General features: G+C 37.6%; 1 protein-coding gene across 2 annotated transcripts in view; it reads left to right on the top strand.

The window, feature by feature from the left end:
* LOC109108845 (breast cancer anti-estrogen resistance protein 1-like) overlaps positions 1–17,350 on the top strand; it is a 92,229-nt gene that overhangs the window by 43,828 nt on the left and 31,051 nt on the right. Inside the window, exon 1 of one of the 2 annotated variants that reach the window (XM_019121959.2) lies at positions 5,744–6,297. The exons of the other annotated variant lie outside the window; for it this stretch is intronic. Coding sequence (XP_018977504.2) covers positions 6,286–6,297 — 12 coding nt within the window. The 5' untranslated portion in view covers positions 5,744–6,285. Of the gene's footprint in view, positions 1–5,743; positions 6,298–17,350 lie in introns of those variants that run through there. 2 annotated transcript variants of the gene reach the window in all.

Raw genomic sequence — 17,350 nt, 5'->3', positions numbered from 1 at the left:
GAACAGTACCCGAAAAGGTACGTAATCGGCGATAAGCACTAGCATCAGTCGATGGTTTAGAGGTTTTCTCCAATAGTTCACCCACGGCGCGTATGATAGATTCAGGAGAACTAGTGGTAGAGCCCGACTGAGTGAATAGAGCTTGCAAGTCAGACATAGATTTTCCCTCTTCACTTAAGAACATGGACAGTTTCTTTGAAAATTCTGAAACTGGACCCTCAGCTGAAGCCACTACTACCTTCCAAGTTTCCTCTCCTGGAGCAGGCAGTAATTCTGGTGGAATTCGAGTTGGATCAATGACTTCTCGGCATTCACAGAGCACCAAAATAGTACTAGAACTGGGTCCTGATCTTGAGTCTCTCACACGAACCCTGCCGAAAGCTTTTACAGTCTGCAATGTCTCTTCTATAAACATCACATCAGTCTGAGCAGGCACTCCTATTAACAGTATGCCATGATTCTCCTCAACCTCCTTTTCCTTACACCATTTGGACAATTCAGCCAGCAGAATTGGGTCCTGTGCAAAAGCCATGCTTGGAGCTCTGGTTAGTGATGGTCAATTCACTAAAATAAACTTAATACTTAATTCTGTTCTTGTTTTTTAAGGTCAGCTGATGACAGGAAGTAAGAGATCCCGGACGAGCCCCCATAAATATGTAGCGCCCCCTACCCTCTTCCTTGATGGGCGGAGCACCGGGTTCTAATAATGTGTCTCTCGACTTAACTAATTTACTTCCTTCCTGTTTTCCCCCCTGATCACCCTACTTAAATGAAGATGTTCAGTGATTATCTTTCTGCAACACTATTATATGGAAAAAAAAAAAGTAAGTTCTTGTCAATTAACAAGTGATTTTATTTAACAAAGACAGATGAAATAATGAAATATTGTAAAAAAAAATAATAAAAATAAATAAATAAAAGGATTAAATGAAATTCTTAAATGTCTGTTGTGTATTTCCTTTCACACAAAATCACCTTTAATCCTCCTAGATCAGAAATTCCAATATAATACTCAAATATCAATATTCAATTTTGTATCTGCAAAAAAATCTGTAATATAATCCCCTTTGGATCTATAATACAATCTCAAAACTCAAAATGCAGAATACACTCAGGGTAAATCAATGAGCAAATTAAACAACAAATATGTAATGTGGGCCCACACTCACTCTTAGCTTCAAAAACCCCAACCTGTCGCAGGCCTGTGTCGTTGCTTGAGAACGGTGTGGCCGTGAAAACCAACAAATGGCCTCTTCGCTCCAAAGAGCTAAATAAACCAACAAATGTACCTGTGTATTCCCGTTTCGGCACACGCGCTGTCCACCGATCACGTTAGACACTCCGTATGTGTCTGTAGTCTCACCAGCTGTCCGCTGAATGATTACGAATCCCGCGATGCCAGAGGAATTCTAAACCACGAGGGGATTTAGAACGCTATCTGGTTCCTCGTACTGTAGTCGTCTTCCTCGGAACGATTTATAAAACCAGATCCCGCGAATAGATTTTACTCGACGTAAAAGAAAAGATTACAGTGCACACAGCGGCAATAAAATAAGTCTGTTTAAACTCTTAGTGAAAGTATAAAAATGAAACAAATTACAGAAACGTTCTTTAACACTTTCTGTATACTAAATATACTCTTTGACCACTTAGTCAGCAGTTATTTGAGTATATTTTTCCCTCAGAATCACCAGAGGAAAAAATACGACATCTCTTTCCGATCTGCCTCAATCTTTTTTTCTCCCTCTACCAATCAGAATTATCAATACCCTCACATAGGCGGGAGCAAGTAAACCAATATCCAATCACAAATAAAACATACATGCTGGTCCCACATGTTGAGAGAGTACACCTCACATAAACTTTACCGTAATCTACATAACATTAGTTCAAGAGAAATGCGGCACACGTATATAACCACATAACAGTTATAACAGTTTAACCCTTGAAAGTCAGAAACATTTACATATTATAAATTACGCATTTAGGAGATAATAAATAACCCTAGCTGGGCTACATTTATTATTATTATTACCTATAAAATTAGAAATATTTATTTGTTTCAAAATCCGTGTTTCTCCTGTTGTGTGTTAAATGTGTAAAACAGAGCTGATTTAGATTGGAGTTGATTTTCATAGGGGCTTGGTCATGTTTTTTCCTGTTCTGTACAGTTACAGATGCATATCCTCTGTTTGTGGATAAGGGAAGACCACAAACACTCCAGAGGGGGTTTTGGAAAGCTGCCTGTCCGCCGGTCACTGTATCTGCTGTAGTGCCCTGTAGGACGAATGATCGTCCTGTTTTGTGTGGTACATGTTTGTGTGTTTATTTAGACCTGTACTTTTAAGCAAGTATGTGTGCGTGCTTTTTCATGTGAGTGTGTGGCTGAGGATTTTCTCTCTTTTTCATCATAAGTAGTTGAAAGGCCTCGGTGACAGACTGCGCAGCGGGCCTGACAGTCCCAACAAAGAAAGGAACTCTTTATTCTTTTGTCCTTTAAAGCTGCTTGAATATTGCTGTTGGCTGGGGGACCGGATGTCTCAATACAAGGATGTACATTGTTTTTTCTCGGAGCAGAGTGTAGAGCAGTGCATCATGGGCAGGATGCTGCTGCCGCTGCTGTTGTTTTCAGAAGCTGCATTGGTAATTCTTGATGATGTGGCACCAAAGAATGAAGCTCCCAATACAGTCCTCATTCAGACACAGGAAATGCTTTGAGTTTTTGGTTTGACTTTGACAGGGATCTTGGGTCTAATTTTAGCCAGACTTGTCAAAGCATTCATCATAACAAGCCATAAAGAAGAGCTCAGATGTACTCAAGTCAATCTAGCTTGTTCAAATGGCACTGCGATATTGTGGTCATATTGGTAAGTTCAAAATATTGGAGAAAGGAAGTAACTTGTTGATTGGAGAACCTAAAACTTCTGAACTTTTGGAGAAAAAAAATCCTATTTTTAATTTCCCACATTTTTTAACTATTTTAAACAGATGCTTTTGGCACACAGATGCTTTTAGGTTTTCATAGGTGTTAAAGGAAAATAACTGAAAATAAATCTATTAAATTAAGGTTGCACAATATATCAGTATCATACCAGTTATTGGACAATATTCTATTTTTTTCTCAGTATTTAGATAGATAGATAGATAGATAGATAGATAGATAGATTAAATTAAAATGATTAATTTCTGGTATAATATTTTAAATGGTATACAATTTATCAGCCATTTATCAATATTGTCAGTAAATTTAAACTTATTAAAGGCTTATTATTGGACACAATTTTACTTTAATACTTTATAAACTTAATATTTAAAAAATGTAAAACAATGTTAATTTAAAATAAATCAGTTTGTTAGTTAGAATAGACAGAAATTAGTATCATAAAACAGTAGAAGGAAAGGTAAGGTTCCAACCAATGTGAAAATAACAAAGGTTTATAATATGTCAGATCCAACAAGGAACATTGAATATAAAAAATTATATGTATACTTTTATGTTATATAATTTTCTATTTATATATAATAAAATAAATAAAATTTACTGTAACAAAGTGTGCCATTTTTACAAACCTAGTGTTCTGAATTCTGCTCATTCTTGAAGCTTGGATGAACTAAATAAATCATCCTGTTGTTCCGAGATATATCCTAGTTCACCTTCCTACCAGAATTTTCCAGCAGATTCTTCTGGAATTTAGAGGACTGATGTAGAGAAATCCTAACGGAGATGTTTTACTTCTTGGAACAGTTCAGAAAGTTAGAGAAAAGAAAAATATAGAAACATTACCTTGATTCAGAGGAAAATGGGATTTCCATATTCACATTATCTGACACACATCTGTATCCCTAAATGCTTGGTCTGTTCTGGGGTGGCCGGGTCTGATCCAACTTGGCTGAGCCTTTATTGTCGGATTGCCCTGAATCTCTTGACATGCGTGGTATGCAGGGGGTTGCAGAGGCTACTGGGCAGCGGTCGCGACTCCTCGGCCGATATGCTGCCAGCTCAACAACATTGTGTGTAGGTGTGACAGCCTGACCAAACCAAGACCGGGCCGCTCAGGCACAATCAAACTACTGTTCCACACTCACTGAGCCATGAATACTCCCCAACAGAGGCAAAGGTACTGCAGACGTCACACATTTTCTAGTCAATGAATATTTTATACAGAACGAATCCAATCTTTTCACAAGAGGGTGCAGCGGTCTGTTAAGCAGCAAAGACTGTCTCGTTTTCACCTCTCTAGTGCTTTGTGACATGTAGTTAGACCGCTCACCTCCAACACCCCCTCTTTCCGATATATAACATGATTGTGATTAGTGGGCGCTGACAGAAGGAGGCTTATTAGCTGAAGAGCAAGAGGGGGTGGGGCGCTAATTGAAATGATGTCTGATGTGATAGCCTAATCTCTATGGTGACAAAATCCACGTGAAGTTGATGATTTGGTTGGGAGCTATTTTGTATGTTGTGTTTTGTTGATGGAAATAAATAACAAACGTCCCAGAGAATATTAGAAAGAGTCGTCTCAACCATCGAAATCCATCTTGCATAGCAGCCACCCCGTAGTGTGAGATGAAGTGCCGCTCAATTGTCATGGAGACCAGACATGGCTACTTGTGGCCTGAGAAGACAGCCGCTGCGTGAAGATAAGGGCTTTAAATTCCTACGGCACTTTCAGTTAGGGAGAATCATGCTGATTTGACACCAGTTGTACTGTGTAATTCATGGCCCTGTCTCAATTCCCGCTCTGCTGAGAAGCGTGAATCAGTATACGTGAGCATGTATGTGAGTGCTTGAACCACTTAACATTGGGAGTTTGATAACAAATTACCTGTGACATGATTACAATTCAGGTATTAAAAGTCACTGATATTTATTTACATCATGGCTGCAACACATAATGCATTTTTTTTTTTCATTATTAAGCAAGACTGACCGCTCTCCTGATCTCAGCACCAGCCCATACAACGTCATGGCAGTTTGAGAATGCTGTGCCTCTCTTCGGTGACCTCTCTTACATTTCAATGAGTTACTTTATGCCTCACATTTATTTGAGGCCTGGATATTCTATATCTGTAAATTGCAGGAGACGGTCCTTTAGGACCTGTAGCTTTTGCCTATTTACCACATTGATTTAAATGTGGGTCCCAATTTGACCCCCTGACCTGGTCACTCCCTCACGGGAGAATTGGAGAATGATTTTATATATTTATATATACAGTACGTGATGCCTATGTATTAATTATATATATCTTTTTATTGTATTCTATTTTGTTTTATTGCATTTTATTTTATTGCGTTTTATGTCTCCTGATTATCTTTTTAGTTTCATGTCTGGGTTAGAAAGCAAGCTTTGTTTTTGTTTATTATGTGAAATATAGTGCAAATTATTTGCTTCAGTGTCTTTCCATGACATTAAATGACTAAATTAATGTTATTTGAAATGGAGACAGAAAATAACAATTGAGTTTTGCTTCAGTGATACGTTAAGTAAATAACAATTATTCCTCTCAGGATCCATACAAAGTCTACCCATCTCCCCCGTTCATCCTTTTCTTAAACAGTGGTATACTTTAATAATTCAGGTCAGATATATACTGAAAAAAACAGGTTAAACATTTCAAAACACTGCAAATGTCAGTGGGGTTTATCTTTTTGTTTCCTGTTGAATAAGGAAGGGTTGTGTAAGGGGTTTTTTACTTTTAGCTCAAAAGCACAAACAAAATCAGCAGAAGAGGGACGACAGAAAGTCTGGGGCTTAAGGAAAGGGTCTAGACAAAGCTGTGTGTTTGTGTGTGAGGGGTACAGTGGATGGCCAAAAAACCCAATGTCTGTGTCTTTCTCAGGTCTACAGAGAGGTTCACTAAACATTCCTCACAGGCAGGGGGAGGAAGAGGGTAAGCTTATTAACATAAGAACAAAGTCCTCAACCAATGGGAAGCAGGGAGAGGGAATGTCAGGACTGAGAAGGAACTGTGAAGGTGTCAGGTTACCCTATGCATTCTTCCCTCCTCCTTTTGCCGGAGAGGGAGGGAGAGAAAGAGCACAGGACGGACGCAGAGAGAGCAAGCGCGTTCAAGAGAGAGAAGTATATGGGACAGTCTCATTCTTGCCCTCTGACATCACGGAATTGGAGAATGTGTTAGGAACTGCCCGGACTTTCTGCCTGACGGAAACGCGGAGAGATTTGACAAAGACCTGGACGGTCCGAGGGAGTTTTCATCGGGGGTCAGATCTCAGGCAGTTAAGTGCTGTCTGGAGTCCCAGAGACTCACGCAGCGGGGCTGAAAATGAATTATCTGGTGAGTGTGTTTGCTGTTCTCATTGTTGTGTGAACGCTTTAAGTTGGTTATGCTAAATGCCCTCGGGTAGTGGATCTGGAGTGGATGGTGAAGTTTAGTCTTAGTGGACAGAAGAAAAACAAAAGAGACACATTTAACATATCTTCTTTTTTTTCTTAGTTTTTCTACTTGGGACGTTTTTAAACATTTTAACAGTTATCATTTTTAAGGTGTTTATGACAGCAACAAATCAGAACAAGTAGACTAGAAGCTCAAAAATCTCTAAAAAGAGGCAATAATAATTGTTGTAACACTTCACACAAAGGCCAGTGGAATATATATGCGTAGTCTAGGGTTTTTAAAAATTGCCTTTTCTTGAGGAGCTGCGAGTTTTGAAAGCTTAGTAGAGAGTGTGAGAAAGCAGGCATAACAGGGGGAAGAGTGGAAGGAAAAGGAGCCCTGCCGCTGTGAGCTTCTCTGCTGACTCAGGAGAAAGCTGAAAGATTAAGGTTTTATGGAAAGAAGCAGGGGAAAGAAGGAGGGAGAGAGAAAAATGAGAAGGAGAGAAGAACAGCAAGAAGTGACGGGCCGAAGCATCCATCCTTGCCATTGTTTGAAAGTATTGGCGCTCATTCAGCTTGTAAAAGTTCAGGAATGACACAGTGCTTTGGTATTTGGACTTGAGAGTTGGATTGTACTGTATTTCCTTCTGTGAGGAATCTGGACACTGAGATTCACCCCCTGCAGAGGCTGGGATATTCCCCGGCCATAGAAATGGACCTTGAAATGGTTATGGTCAGTTATTAGATTATCAGATTGTCATTGAAAACAGATAATAACTGGGTGTTTAAGAAGTTTGGAGTATGAAGAGTATGAATTTTATTTTTTTGGATTTTAGTTGATTTATTTATTTATTTTATTTTAAATTCCAAGGCGTTTCTTTTTCTTTTCATTTTTTTTGTGTTGGAAATTTGTCAGTTTTATAGTCTGTTGAAACCAGAGTCAGTTTATAAGTTTATATTTGTTCCTTCTGAGGTGGTCTGTGATGAAGGAAAGGAGTTACATACACTTGTGAGTGGGCTGTTGACTTATTGAGATCACTCTCGAGTTGAGATAACTGGGCTGAATCAGTTGCTAAGTTAAGAATGTTGAGTCATGTTGTGTTAGGGATCTTTAAATAAGAGAAAGACCCCTTTTTTTAGAAGACAACTGAGTAACCTGAGTCCATCTCCCCCTGCGTCGCCTCTCTGACTCAATCCTGACTCACTCTCCAGCTCTTGAGTTTAGGAGGGAGGAATTCCCCATCGCTGACCTGAACCTCCCATCATCTCCTGGGGGGTCTGACGGACAGGACCTAGTTCTCATCCTCATTATTCTCATAATCATGCACACATGGATGTCAGCATCAAGCTGTGTCGAAGATCCGCTGATCTGAGACCAAAATCAATCCCTATGGTAACATCACGCATGTGATGCCTACGTATTAAATTAGTTAATGGTTTCCAGTTGCACTGTGTTTAACTCTCTAAGTTTTTTAGACACAGATTAAACCATCTTAAAAGGGAAATGACAGCATTTTAGATAAAATATATATCTGAAATTCCATTTCCTCCAATCTAACAACTTCTCTCACATACTATAGCCTAAAGTTTAAAAAAATCTGGATAACAAAGCTTAATAATTTGTCAAGGAAGAATTTGATGTGAAATATTTCATTCCAGTTTCCAAATCTGAGCAATTTTGATGATTTCTGGGGTCTTTTTCCTCGGGAGAAATGTTTTAGAACTTAAAGAGAAAATTATTTGCTCTCCATTTTGAAAAAGATCCAATTAAACCATCATAAGACTGTTTGCTTGTTCTACCTGGTTTAGGCTGGTATTATCTGGTTTAAGTTGGTGTTTAGCTAGAAAAGAGCCCAAAACCACCCTAAAGCCTCCTAATAGGGATCAACAAAGACAAGAAAATCAGTTCATGTTGGTTTAAGTTTTTTCCCCCTAACACGTGTTAACCTTATATCTGTCTAAGAGATACAATTAAGAAATTTAAGAGAACTCATTTGTGATCTTTCTTTCCTATGGGTCTTTTAACAGCCCTGTCCTTCATCTCATTTAACATGTGAGGCAGATATTGTTTAGCTGCCAGAGTTTAAAGTGAATATGATTCTGTGTCTCTCCTCTAAGCTTTGTAACAAAGCATGATAAATAACCTATAGTAGCTTATTTCAAAGACTTGGAACTCTTCAAAGAGACAACATCAAGGGTTTCCAATACAATTGTGAGTGCAGATAATGAAATGATCGTAATTTTTTCAATAGCTATGTCTTACCCTGTGTAGTCATGCACATTCCATGTGAGAGCTTCTCTTCCTGTCTTTGTATCTCAGGCCTCCTTGAGTTTATGGCCTCGTCACTGTTATTGAACTTGCGGAATGACTGTTTGAGGTCACTGTGACGCTCAGCACTGGAAAGAAGTCATCGTGTTTCATTGAAGCCTATCATTTTTGGATTTATTGTTTGGGATAGAAAGGATTCTGGACATGTTTGTGCAGGGATAAAGGTTCTTTGCTCAGGTTGAAGAAGAAAGTGTGTTTATAGCACACGCTGCAGTCTTAACGAAAATTCCCTGTCCTTGTTACAATTACGTTTATCTCTTTTTGACCGCCCAGCACTGTAAATCATGCTGTAAAGATCACACATCAGCATTGTGTTGCCGTGGAAAAACTTTGGCAGTAAACCAACACTTAGTCTTAGCCTGTAGCTACAAGAATCAGAGCTGTTTTTTTTTGAAGAGGGTGTGGCAACCTCACCCTGCCAGGAAAGGAGTGGCATAGGAGGTGTCGTTGTGTGTTTTCCAGTGAACACGAGTGAAATGGATGGTAAATGAAAGATGTTAAGTGCACATAGGCATGCAGTTGTGTTTGTGGGATGAGCTGTGTTTTTAGGATTTGGATGTGATTGTGTGATTTTTGTCTGGCTGTGAATCACAAAGTGTGTATGCAGTAGAGGATGCATCAATCAACAGTGGTGTCTGCATGTGTGCATTAGTGTTGACTGTATTGAGGACATGAATAAAAAAGACATACAGTATGGAAGTGTGACTGTGTGTCTGGTGGGGTGTGAGGTGAGCTGAAGGCATGGAATATGGGCTAATATCTGTGTTTAGTTGTAGCTGTGGAATGTGTTAGTAATGAAAGGATGGGCCTGAACTTGAACTGAGAATGCTACAAACACACACTGACATTTCTAAATATGACATGCCATAGTGTGGTGTCGGCAAGATTTTGTTTTTAAAGAGCTTATAACTTCTATGCAGCAAGGATTTGTAAAATTGCAATCCCAAGTGACAGTAAAGACAAAAAAATATCTTTACAAATCAAAATATTACATTTGAAAAGATTTCTATTTCAAATAAATGTTGTTCTTTTGAACTTGTTAATCATCATAGAATCCTGAAAAAAATCTCTGATGATTTTCACAAAAATATTAAACAGTAAACCTTTGTGTAAACTACTTTCAATGTTGATAATAACGAGGAATGTTTCTTGAGCACCATATCAGCGTATTAGAATGATTTCTGAAGTATCATCTGGAGACTAATGGCTGCTGAAAAACAGCACTCAGAATAAATTACATTTTAAAATATATAAAAAATTATTATTAAATAATAATAATTTTTCTTAATAGTTTTATTGTAGTTTTGATCAAATAAATGCAGCATTGGTGAGCATAAGAGATTTCTTAAAAATAAATGAAGTTTTGCTTAAAAAGTAAAAAAATAAAATAAGTATATAATAAGGTGTTCCAAAAATGCCACACTATTAATTATATTACGTTTCAGAATATATATAAATCACATTTCTTCATAATTATGCCATAAACTATGACTGTACCATCTGTTATTGTCTATTTTTTGCTTAGGTTTGTACACACACTCAAACTAATGATTAATTATGTGCCTCCAAGTCTTTGCTCTTTTCCTCCGCAGGCCTGTTGTAGGTGTTCAAGTCTGTTCTTGTCTGTTGTAAACTCACCTATATAGTGAAAATAGAGCAGGCCACTGGCCCTCTGTTTGTCTCTGCCAGCAACCTTCTACTGTTGTCTTCCTTTCTGGCGAAATTTTCAGGTCCCTTCATGTAAATAGAGCAGGTTTGTGTCCCACTTACATGGTATATTTCAAGCATGATTTAATCCCTTAAAAGAGGTATTCATCCAGTTCATATACAGTTAAACCAAAATTTATTCAGACACCTTCAACATTTCACACATTATCACAGTTTATTTACTATAGTTCAGAATATGGTAATAAAGTACTCAGAGTTAAACTGCATGTGTCAGAACACATTCATCGCGATAATGTCAGATAACACTTAAGCAAAACATGGTCAGGTCAAAGTGGGAATAATTTTTGGTCCCAAATTTGTTTTAATTAATTTTACTGGTAGTCCACTGTATGAATAATTTTTTGCTATAATATGTCACAGTTTACTTTATTTTGCTATCCTCACTTACACAAATTAAATACGGTATGCACCCACTAGTAAAAAATATCAAAAATTATATCTGGTGTCTGAATATTTTTTGCATTGTCTGTACATGGAAGTTCTCTCAGGAGAAAAAGACATGTTTATTGTGATCTTTAAGGGGAAGTCCTTTCATTGTTTACTCACCCTGATGCTGTTTCTGTGGACAGAAATGTAGATGTTTTCATAATAAAATCATACTTTTTGGAACAGCATGAGGGTTAACAAATGATGACTAAATCATTATTAGGTGGTCTATTTCTTTTTGACCTTCTCTCCGTGTGTGTGTGTGTCATACATGACTGAAAAACGTCCAAACACATGTCTGGCTGTCTGAATCACATCTCTGAGTCTCAGCTCTGATGACTGTCGCTGCTGTCTGATAAAGCGTCTGCTTTTTGTGTATATGTCTGAAAATGTGTCTACAACAGCTTAACATTCCAAACTCCACCTGCCTTATAATTACTCCAGCCAACCTGCTACTTCTGCAACCAGTAAGCCCCTCAGAATAACAACCTTACCGCAGAATAACACCCAAGCCTCATATATAGATGGGAGAATTTAGAAACCGCTTATATGTTCTGGCTACACAGCTCAGATGAAAGCTCAGGTGTCTTTTGTGAGCGACAAAACAGAGATGGCCTTGTTTTGTCTGCAGCACTCATCTGTTTTTAAACCTATAAAACTTTTGATGAGGTAGGGAATGTTTTCTCCCAGAGCTCAGGAGGTGGATGTGTGATGTTAATAGACCTGAGACAGATGAGACTCTATCTTTAATTTGGTGTGAATGAAAACCAAGCCATGAGGGACAAAAACACGGCTGGTTAGATCTGTACCTGGATGATGATCATTCACTCAAGTTAAACAATCAATACTCAGGTGTGCAGCTTCGCTTTCGTTTGTGATCACGCTGCACTAAAATTATGGTCGCTATTTTAATGTATAGATCATATGATATTTTATGTCCTATTGTCATATTATGGCTGACAACCTATAATGGCTCATATAAAAATTTGAAACTGTTTTGTATAAAAAAAACTTAACATCAATGATTTTAAATTTTACAAGTAAAATTAGACATAACCTTATGATGTACGGTATGAAAAATGTATATTCATTTTGAGATTTGCTAAAGATTACATTCAAGTATTATTAAATAAAAATAATAATTTACATTAAAGATTAATGTTAAATGAATGTTAGATGACAAAAATAATCTAAATGTAACAGTAGCTGAACTGAGCATGCAAAATAATATCCAATATCACCTATACAATAACTAAAAAAAAACCCTCTAATGTCAGCTGACATTTATTGTTATTTGAATATTATTCACATACTATTATAATAAATTTTGAATTAGCTTTTATTTTTATATTTTCAGTTAATTTTTTTTTTTTTTAGGTTTTAGTGATTTGGTAATTTTTTTGTTATTTTGTTCAATAGTCTTTTAAAAAATATTTCAATATCATTTTAATAAATTTTTTATTTCAGTTTTAGTAATTTTAGTACTTTGACATTTATTATAGTTGGGTGAAATTTTGTTCTTTTTTAAAACTTTTTTAATTTTTATTTTACGCTTTTATCTAATATTTATGTCAGCTTTATTTTAATCACCAAAAATGATTTCTAATAGTTTTAGTTACCAAAAACAACACTGCACAACAACTAAATTATGCATTTCCTAGTTTACAATGACTGTGTTCACGAGATGTTTTGTAGCTGTGGTGTGTTTTCACGTTTGGTTTAGATGTGTTCGTATACTGTCTCCGTGCCCTTCAAGCTAATGAGCTCTCACACACTCACAAAAACACTACCTGCCCCCACCTTGCTAACTTTACTAGTGTTTGTCCCACGGGGTCATGTAGAGGCACCAGACCAAAGCTGTTCAGCCCAACCCCCCATAACAATACGAACACACACTCACTGACCTGTCTGTACAGAGCGCGCTCCAGCAGCTGCCACATTACCTCCTGTTCAGCGGCTCTGTCTGGCTCCTTCCTTCCTTCCCTCTCTCACAGGTCCACATCCCTCTTTCCTCTTCCCTCCATCCTGCGGAATTCTCTTTCATTCTCAACATTTCTTCCTCTTTCCATCTCTGTCACTTTTATCCCAATTATTAAAGAGATTCTAATTCGAAAATAAGGGTTCTGTTATCATTTAAGGCCCATTCACGCCAAGGCCAATACCTATAATGATAAGTCTGTTAGAATAGGGAAGTCCATATTATAACTATAATGATAACAACAGAGGTGTTTTTTTTCCAGTTGATGAATGATAAAAACAATGACAGATCAGATCAGAATCCACCCGACTTTAAAGAGCTTGACAGAATGCTAATATAATTATTGTTATAGTTGTCTTTGTAGTTTTCTTTCTTGGTGTGAACAGGCCTTTACTCACCCTCAAGTCATTCTAAGTGCCATTATTTAAAAAAGTATGCAGAAACTATAATAAAACTGTGTAGTCATTTGACAGCCCTAGTCCTCATTCACTTTCATTATTCCAAATGGGTGACCAGTATATTCTTAAAAAAATCAGTTTTTAAAAAAGTAATACGGGTGAGTAAATGATGACAGGATTTTACATTTTTAAGGAACTATTTTAAGCCTTTAACATGTGGCCTTCTAAATGCTCCCGCGCTCTTGACCCTTTTAAATGCAAATGGATGAACGTTTCATCCTTTGGATGATCAGTTTCCTTTTCTTCTCCATTCTCTTCCTACATCTCTTTTATCCTTTCTCTGTCATTCTCTAAAGATAATAATGTTAAGCATTAGTCTCTGTCTGCTCTAGCCACAGGAAAAGTGTTTGACCTGGACATTTCCATGGTGATGATCTTATACGAGCCTCTTTACTATTTCTCAAACAATGCCTTGATAACAGTGTTGGCCAGTAACAAACTTACGGTAGCGTGACAGTAACTCTGCCACTGTCAAAACAATGAAGCTTTTCCAGTAACAAGATACTTTTTCCAAAAAGTAGCATTGTAGTGTGTTAAAATGTTATACTGTCTTTAATGCTGTATTGTTTTTATATTTAAATTTTACACATAGATTTATAGTTTAAAAAAAATGCTCTGTCCTAAAATGTCATGTGCAATCTGGGTTATGTGAAGCGACGGGAACACTTTTTGTAATCGTAGAAAACAAAAATAATGACTTTATTCAACAATTCCTTTCTCAGCAGTCTCCTCTGTGTTTCTCCATATCACCGTATGCTGTGTATGCTCTTCTGTATCATCCGTGCCACAAGGATGCATGGTTTCTAAGTGTATTTAGCTTTGATTTGAAAGAAAACAGCGCATCCTTGTGGCACGGATGATACAGAAGAGCATACGCAGCATACAGTGATATGGAGAGCTTTTAGTGATGAATATCTCGAAGTATTTTCAAAGCAGCTTCCCATTACTGCTTAATCAATGTGGATGTACACCAGAAAACACCCTTGTGGAACAAACTCATTTTCTGTCGTTGTTTAATGTACAGTGCTTTACCGTTGCACTTTATAATTGTCGCAAATGAAGGGTGTGATTTATCCTGGGCTGATCCATTGATCAATAGTCAAATATTCCCATCTCTGTTATTTTCCTTCATTTATCCTCCTGCTGTTATCTTAATGCTGATGTGCTTGTGTTCTCCTGTGCTCATTCCCAACAAATGAGAAAATGTTCACTGTCACTGAATCATCGACTTGCCCTTACATATAAACACCTGTGAATCACTCCCTAAACGTCCTGTGTCCAGATCGACAGAGAAAGAGAGACTGAATTGTGGAGAAGTGGGAGAGAGACAGAAAGAGACAGACAGAGAGGCTTGGCATACTTTCTGTAATGGAGGCAGAGTTCAACAGCTTGTGATGTCATCAGTCCTCCAGAGCCTTTTTGCTTGGCAGGAAAATATTCTCATGAAAAAAGAGTGTAGAATAGCCCAGAAAGCACACAGCACTTCTTTTCTACTGCAATTTGCTTCCGCTTTTCAAAGGCAGAGAAGGCAAGTGAGATAAGACGGCAGAAGAAAGACAAAGACATCAAGTAACAGGAAATTCTTCTCTGAGGGTTTCTATCCAAATGCTGCAACAACAATGTCAATCACCTAATTAATTTATTCATTAGTGTCAGCCTCATCAGGAAGGATGTAAATCTACTCCATATCTGAAGGAAGAACTGAATCAAACCTCAGCATGTTTGTCAGTACATATTCATAGAGTCAGAACTAGAAGTGAGCTGTTTGACCAAATTGATTTATTTATAATATATTTTATGATATATTCATTTTTTATTATTAATTTAATTTTATGCAGTAATTCCTATTTTTAGACAAACTAATTAAAATTGCATACTTCATAACTTTAAGTTTTTGTTTTTTGGACCTCGGTTGTAAACCAAAAGACAAAGATTATTCATTTTTACCAGTTTAATATTAATGTGGAAATTGTGACATTTCAAGTAGTGATTATCCTACTTGTTTTAGAGTGCATTTACAGTAATTATTATTAATAGTAGTACTAATAATACTGATAGTCCTGCTTATGTCTATATATGCTATAGCAAAATCTCTATTCGTCAACAAAAAATCCTGCTGTTGCGTATACTGCTCAGCCCTAGTAAGAATGTCCCATTCCTTTACAAAGACCCCCAAAGAATGGCTTAAACTGCCTCTATGGAGAAGCCCATGGAGTTAATGAGCTCTCTCAGCTGGTCTTAGTGCTTCTCATTATTTTGGTATTGTGTGTGTGAGTTTGAATGAATAGAGGGGGCTGTGGAGGTATGTATGCATGCATTTGTACGTGTACATTCATGTATTCCTACATCTATACGTGCATCAGTGCCCTGTGTGTGCATGCGTGTGCCAACACTACATGGTGACATCTCAACCAGCTGCTCGCAGGCAGTAAAACCTCTCGGACGCTATTGTGTCCAGCCTTGGTCTCCTCCGGCTTTAAGGGAGACACTACAGGGACTGTCCCTCACCCTGGCTGCACAGGAAGGGCATTCATCTGTCAGATATGCGCTCCGTGAGCCTCTCCTCTCTCTCCTCCAGCTCCGAGCACAGAGTCACCATTCATCAGAGCACCGCCGCACTCGATACAGACCTTTAAAAGACACAGGGAGGGATTCACACAGAATGAATTGCGCCTGCTGATAGCGTTGGTTCTTTGCTGTCTGCATTGTTTCAGCACTGAACGATGCAAACAAGGCCAAAAAATGTTGCATTGAGCGCAGTTTGTATGGCACAATTCCAGATATTGTGGGCACTGGGGAGTTTCTGTGTACAGAGGTGCATAATTAGCATCATACCACAGGGATCCTGAAGAAAGACGTAGCTGTAGGCTGGCTATAACTGCATCTCATTTCACATCACCTACTATCCCAGATATTATGTTAAAAAACAGAAAGACAAAGGTGCTCTGATAATGTACAATTTTGACTGAATATGTCATATCAGATTTTTCCATGTTCCAGTGGCAAAATGTGTGGATACATTCTCAAAAATACACTTTTACATCATCAGTGAAGTACAGTAACAAACAAAACTTTAGGTTTGTGAGGGTTTTACAAGAAGTCTCAACAAGGTTGCATTTATTTGATCAAAAATATAATAAAAATGGTAATATTGTGAAATATGATTACATTGTAAAATAACTGTTTTCTATTTTAAAATATTTTAAAATGTGGTTTATTGCTGTGATGCAAATCAGAATATTCAGCAGCCATTACTCCAGTCTTCAGTATCACAATTTCTTATTTCTTACTCTAGCACAAGAACACAAAGACCAAAAATGTTCTCCTGCCACCACAGAGAATTATGGGAAACATTTTTATAGAACAAGACTGATTTCTCCTAAACTAATTGAGTCAATTTTTTTTTTCTATAGCAAACTTTATTGCTACTGTATCAGTAACAGTAATGAATACAAACTAAGATGTATGGTCAACATTCACAATGCAAACTATGTAATAAATATCAGTTTGCTTCTGCCATGATACATGAATTGATGCCTCCAGTCCAAAAAGAGTTTCCCACTGGTAATCACAACTTTGTGATTGCATTCATGTGGTGCTCGTCCCGTAAATATGATCATTTGTACAAGACTTGAAGGCAGCGTGTGTCCTGACTCCTGACAGGAGATGTCTGTTAGTAATCAAACACCTGCTGGCTATCTGCTGCGCTGCATCAATCACCTGTTAGCTTGAGCTCAAAACTCTCACAACCCACTGTGAACTCACGGTAAGAGAGCTGTAGACGGGGGTACGAAGGGGACATAGAGCTCTCTGTGTTGGAAATTAGCTGTTCTTTACTGTTCTCCTGCACAAAGACCCTCCACTGAATCACTCAATAGCAGAGATGTTTTGTCTTGATTGAAGCTAAACTACTCTATTCCTCTCTTTCTTTTTTCCCTTTAACAGTTGTAGGGGGTTTGCATAGCACACAATGAACAATCACAATGAGCCAATCAAACGCTGTGATTTTGTTGAGAGAACAGTGATGGAGTGCTTTTGGTTGACTGTGGCTTTATTAAAGTGGCACGTAGAGCACGTGTCTATTGGCACTGTG

The sequence above is a fragment of the Cyprinus carpio genome, chromosome A18 (assembly GCF_018340385.1).
Source record: "Cyprinus carpio isolate SPL01 chromosome A18, ASM1834038v1, whole genome shotgun sequence".
Taxonomy (NCBI): domain Eukaryota; kingdom Metazoa; phylum Chordata; class Actinopteri; order Cypriniformes; family Cyprinidae; genus Cyprinus; species Cyprinus carpio.
The sequence above is the reverse complement of the archived record's forward strand: the minus strand, read 5'-3'. Positions and strand labels throughout refer to the sequence as shown.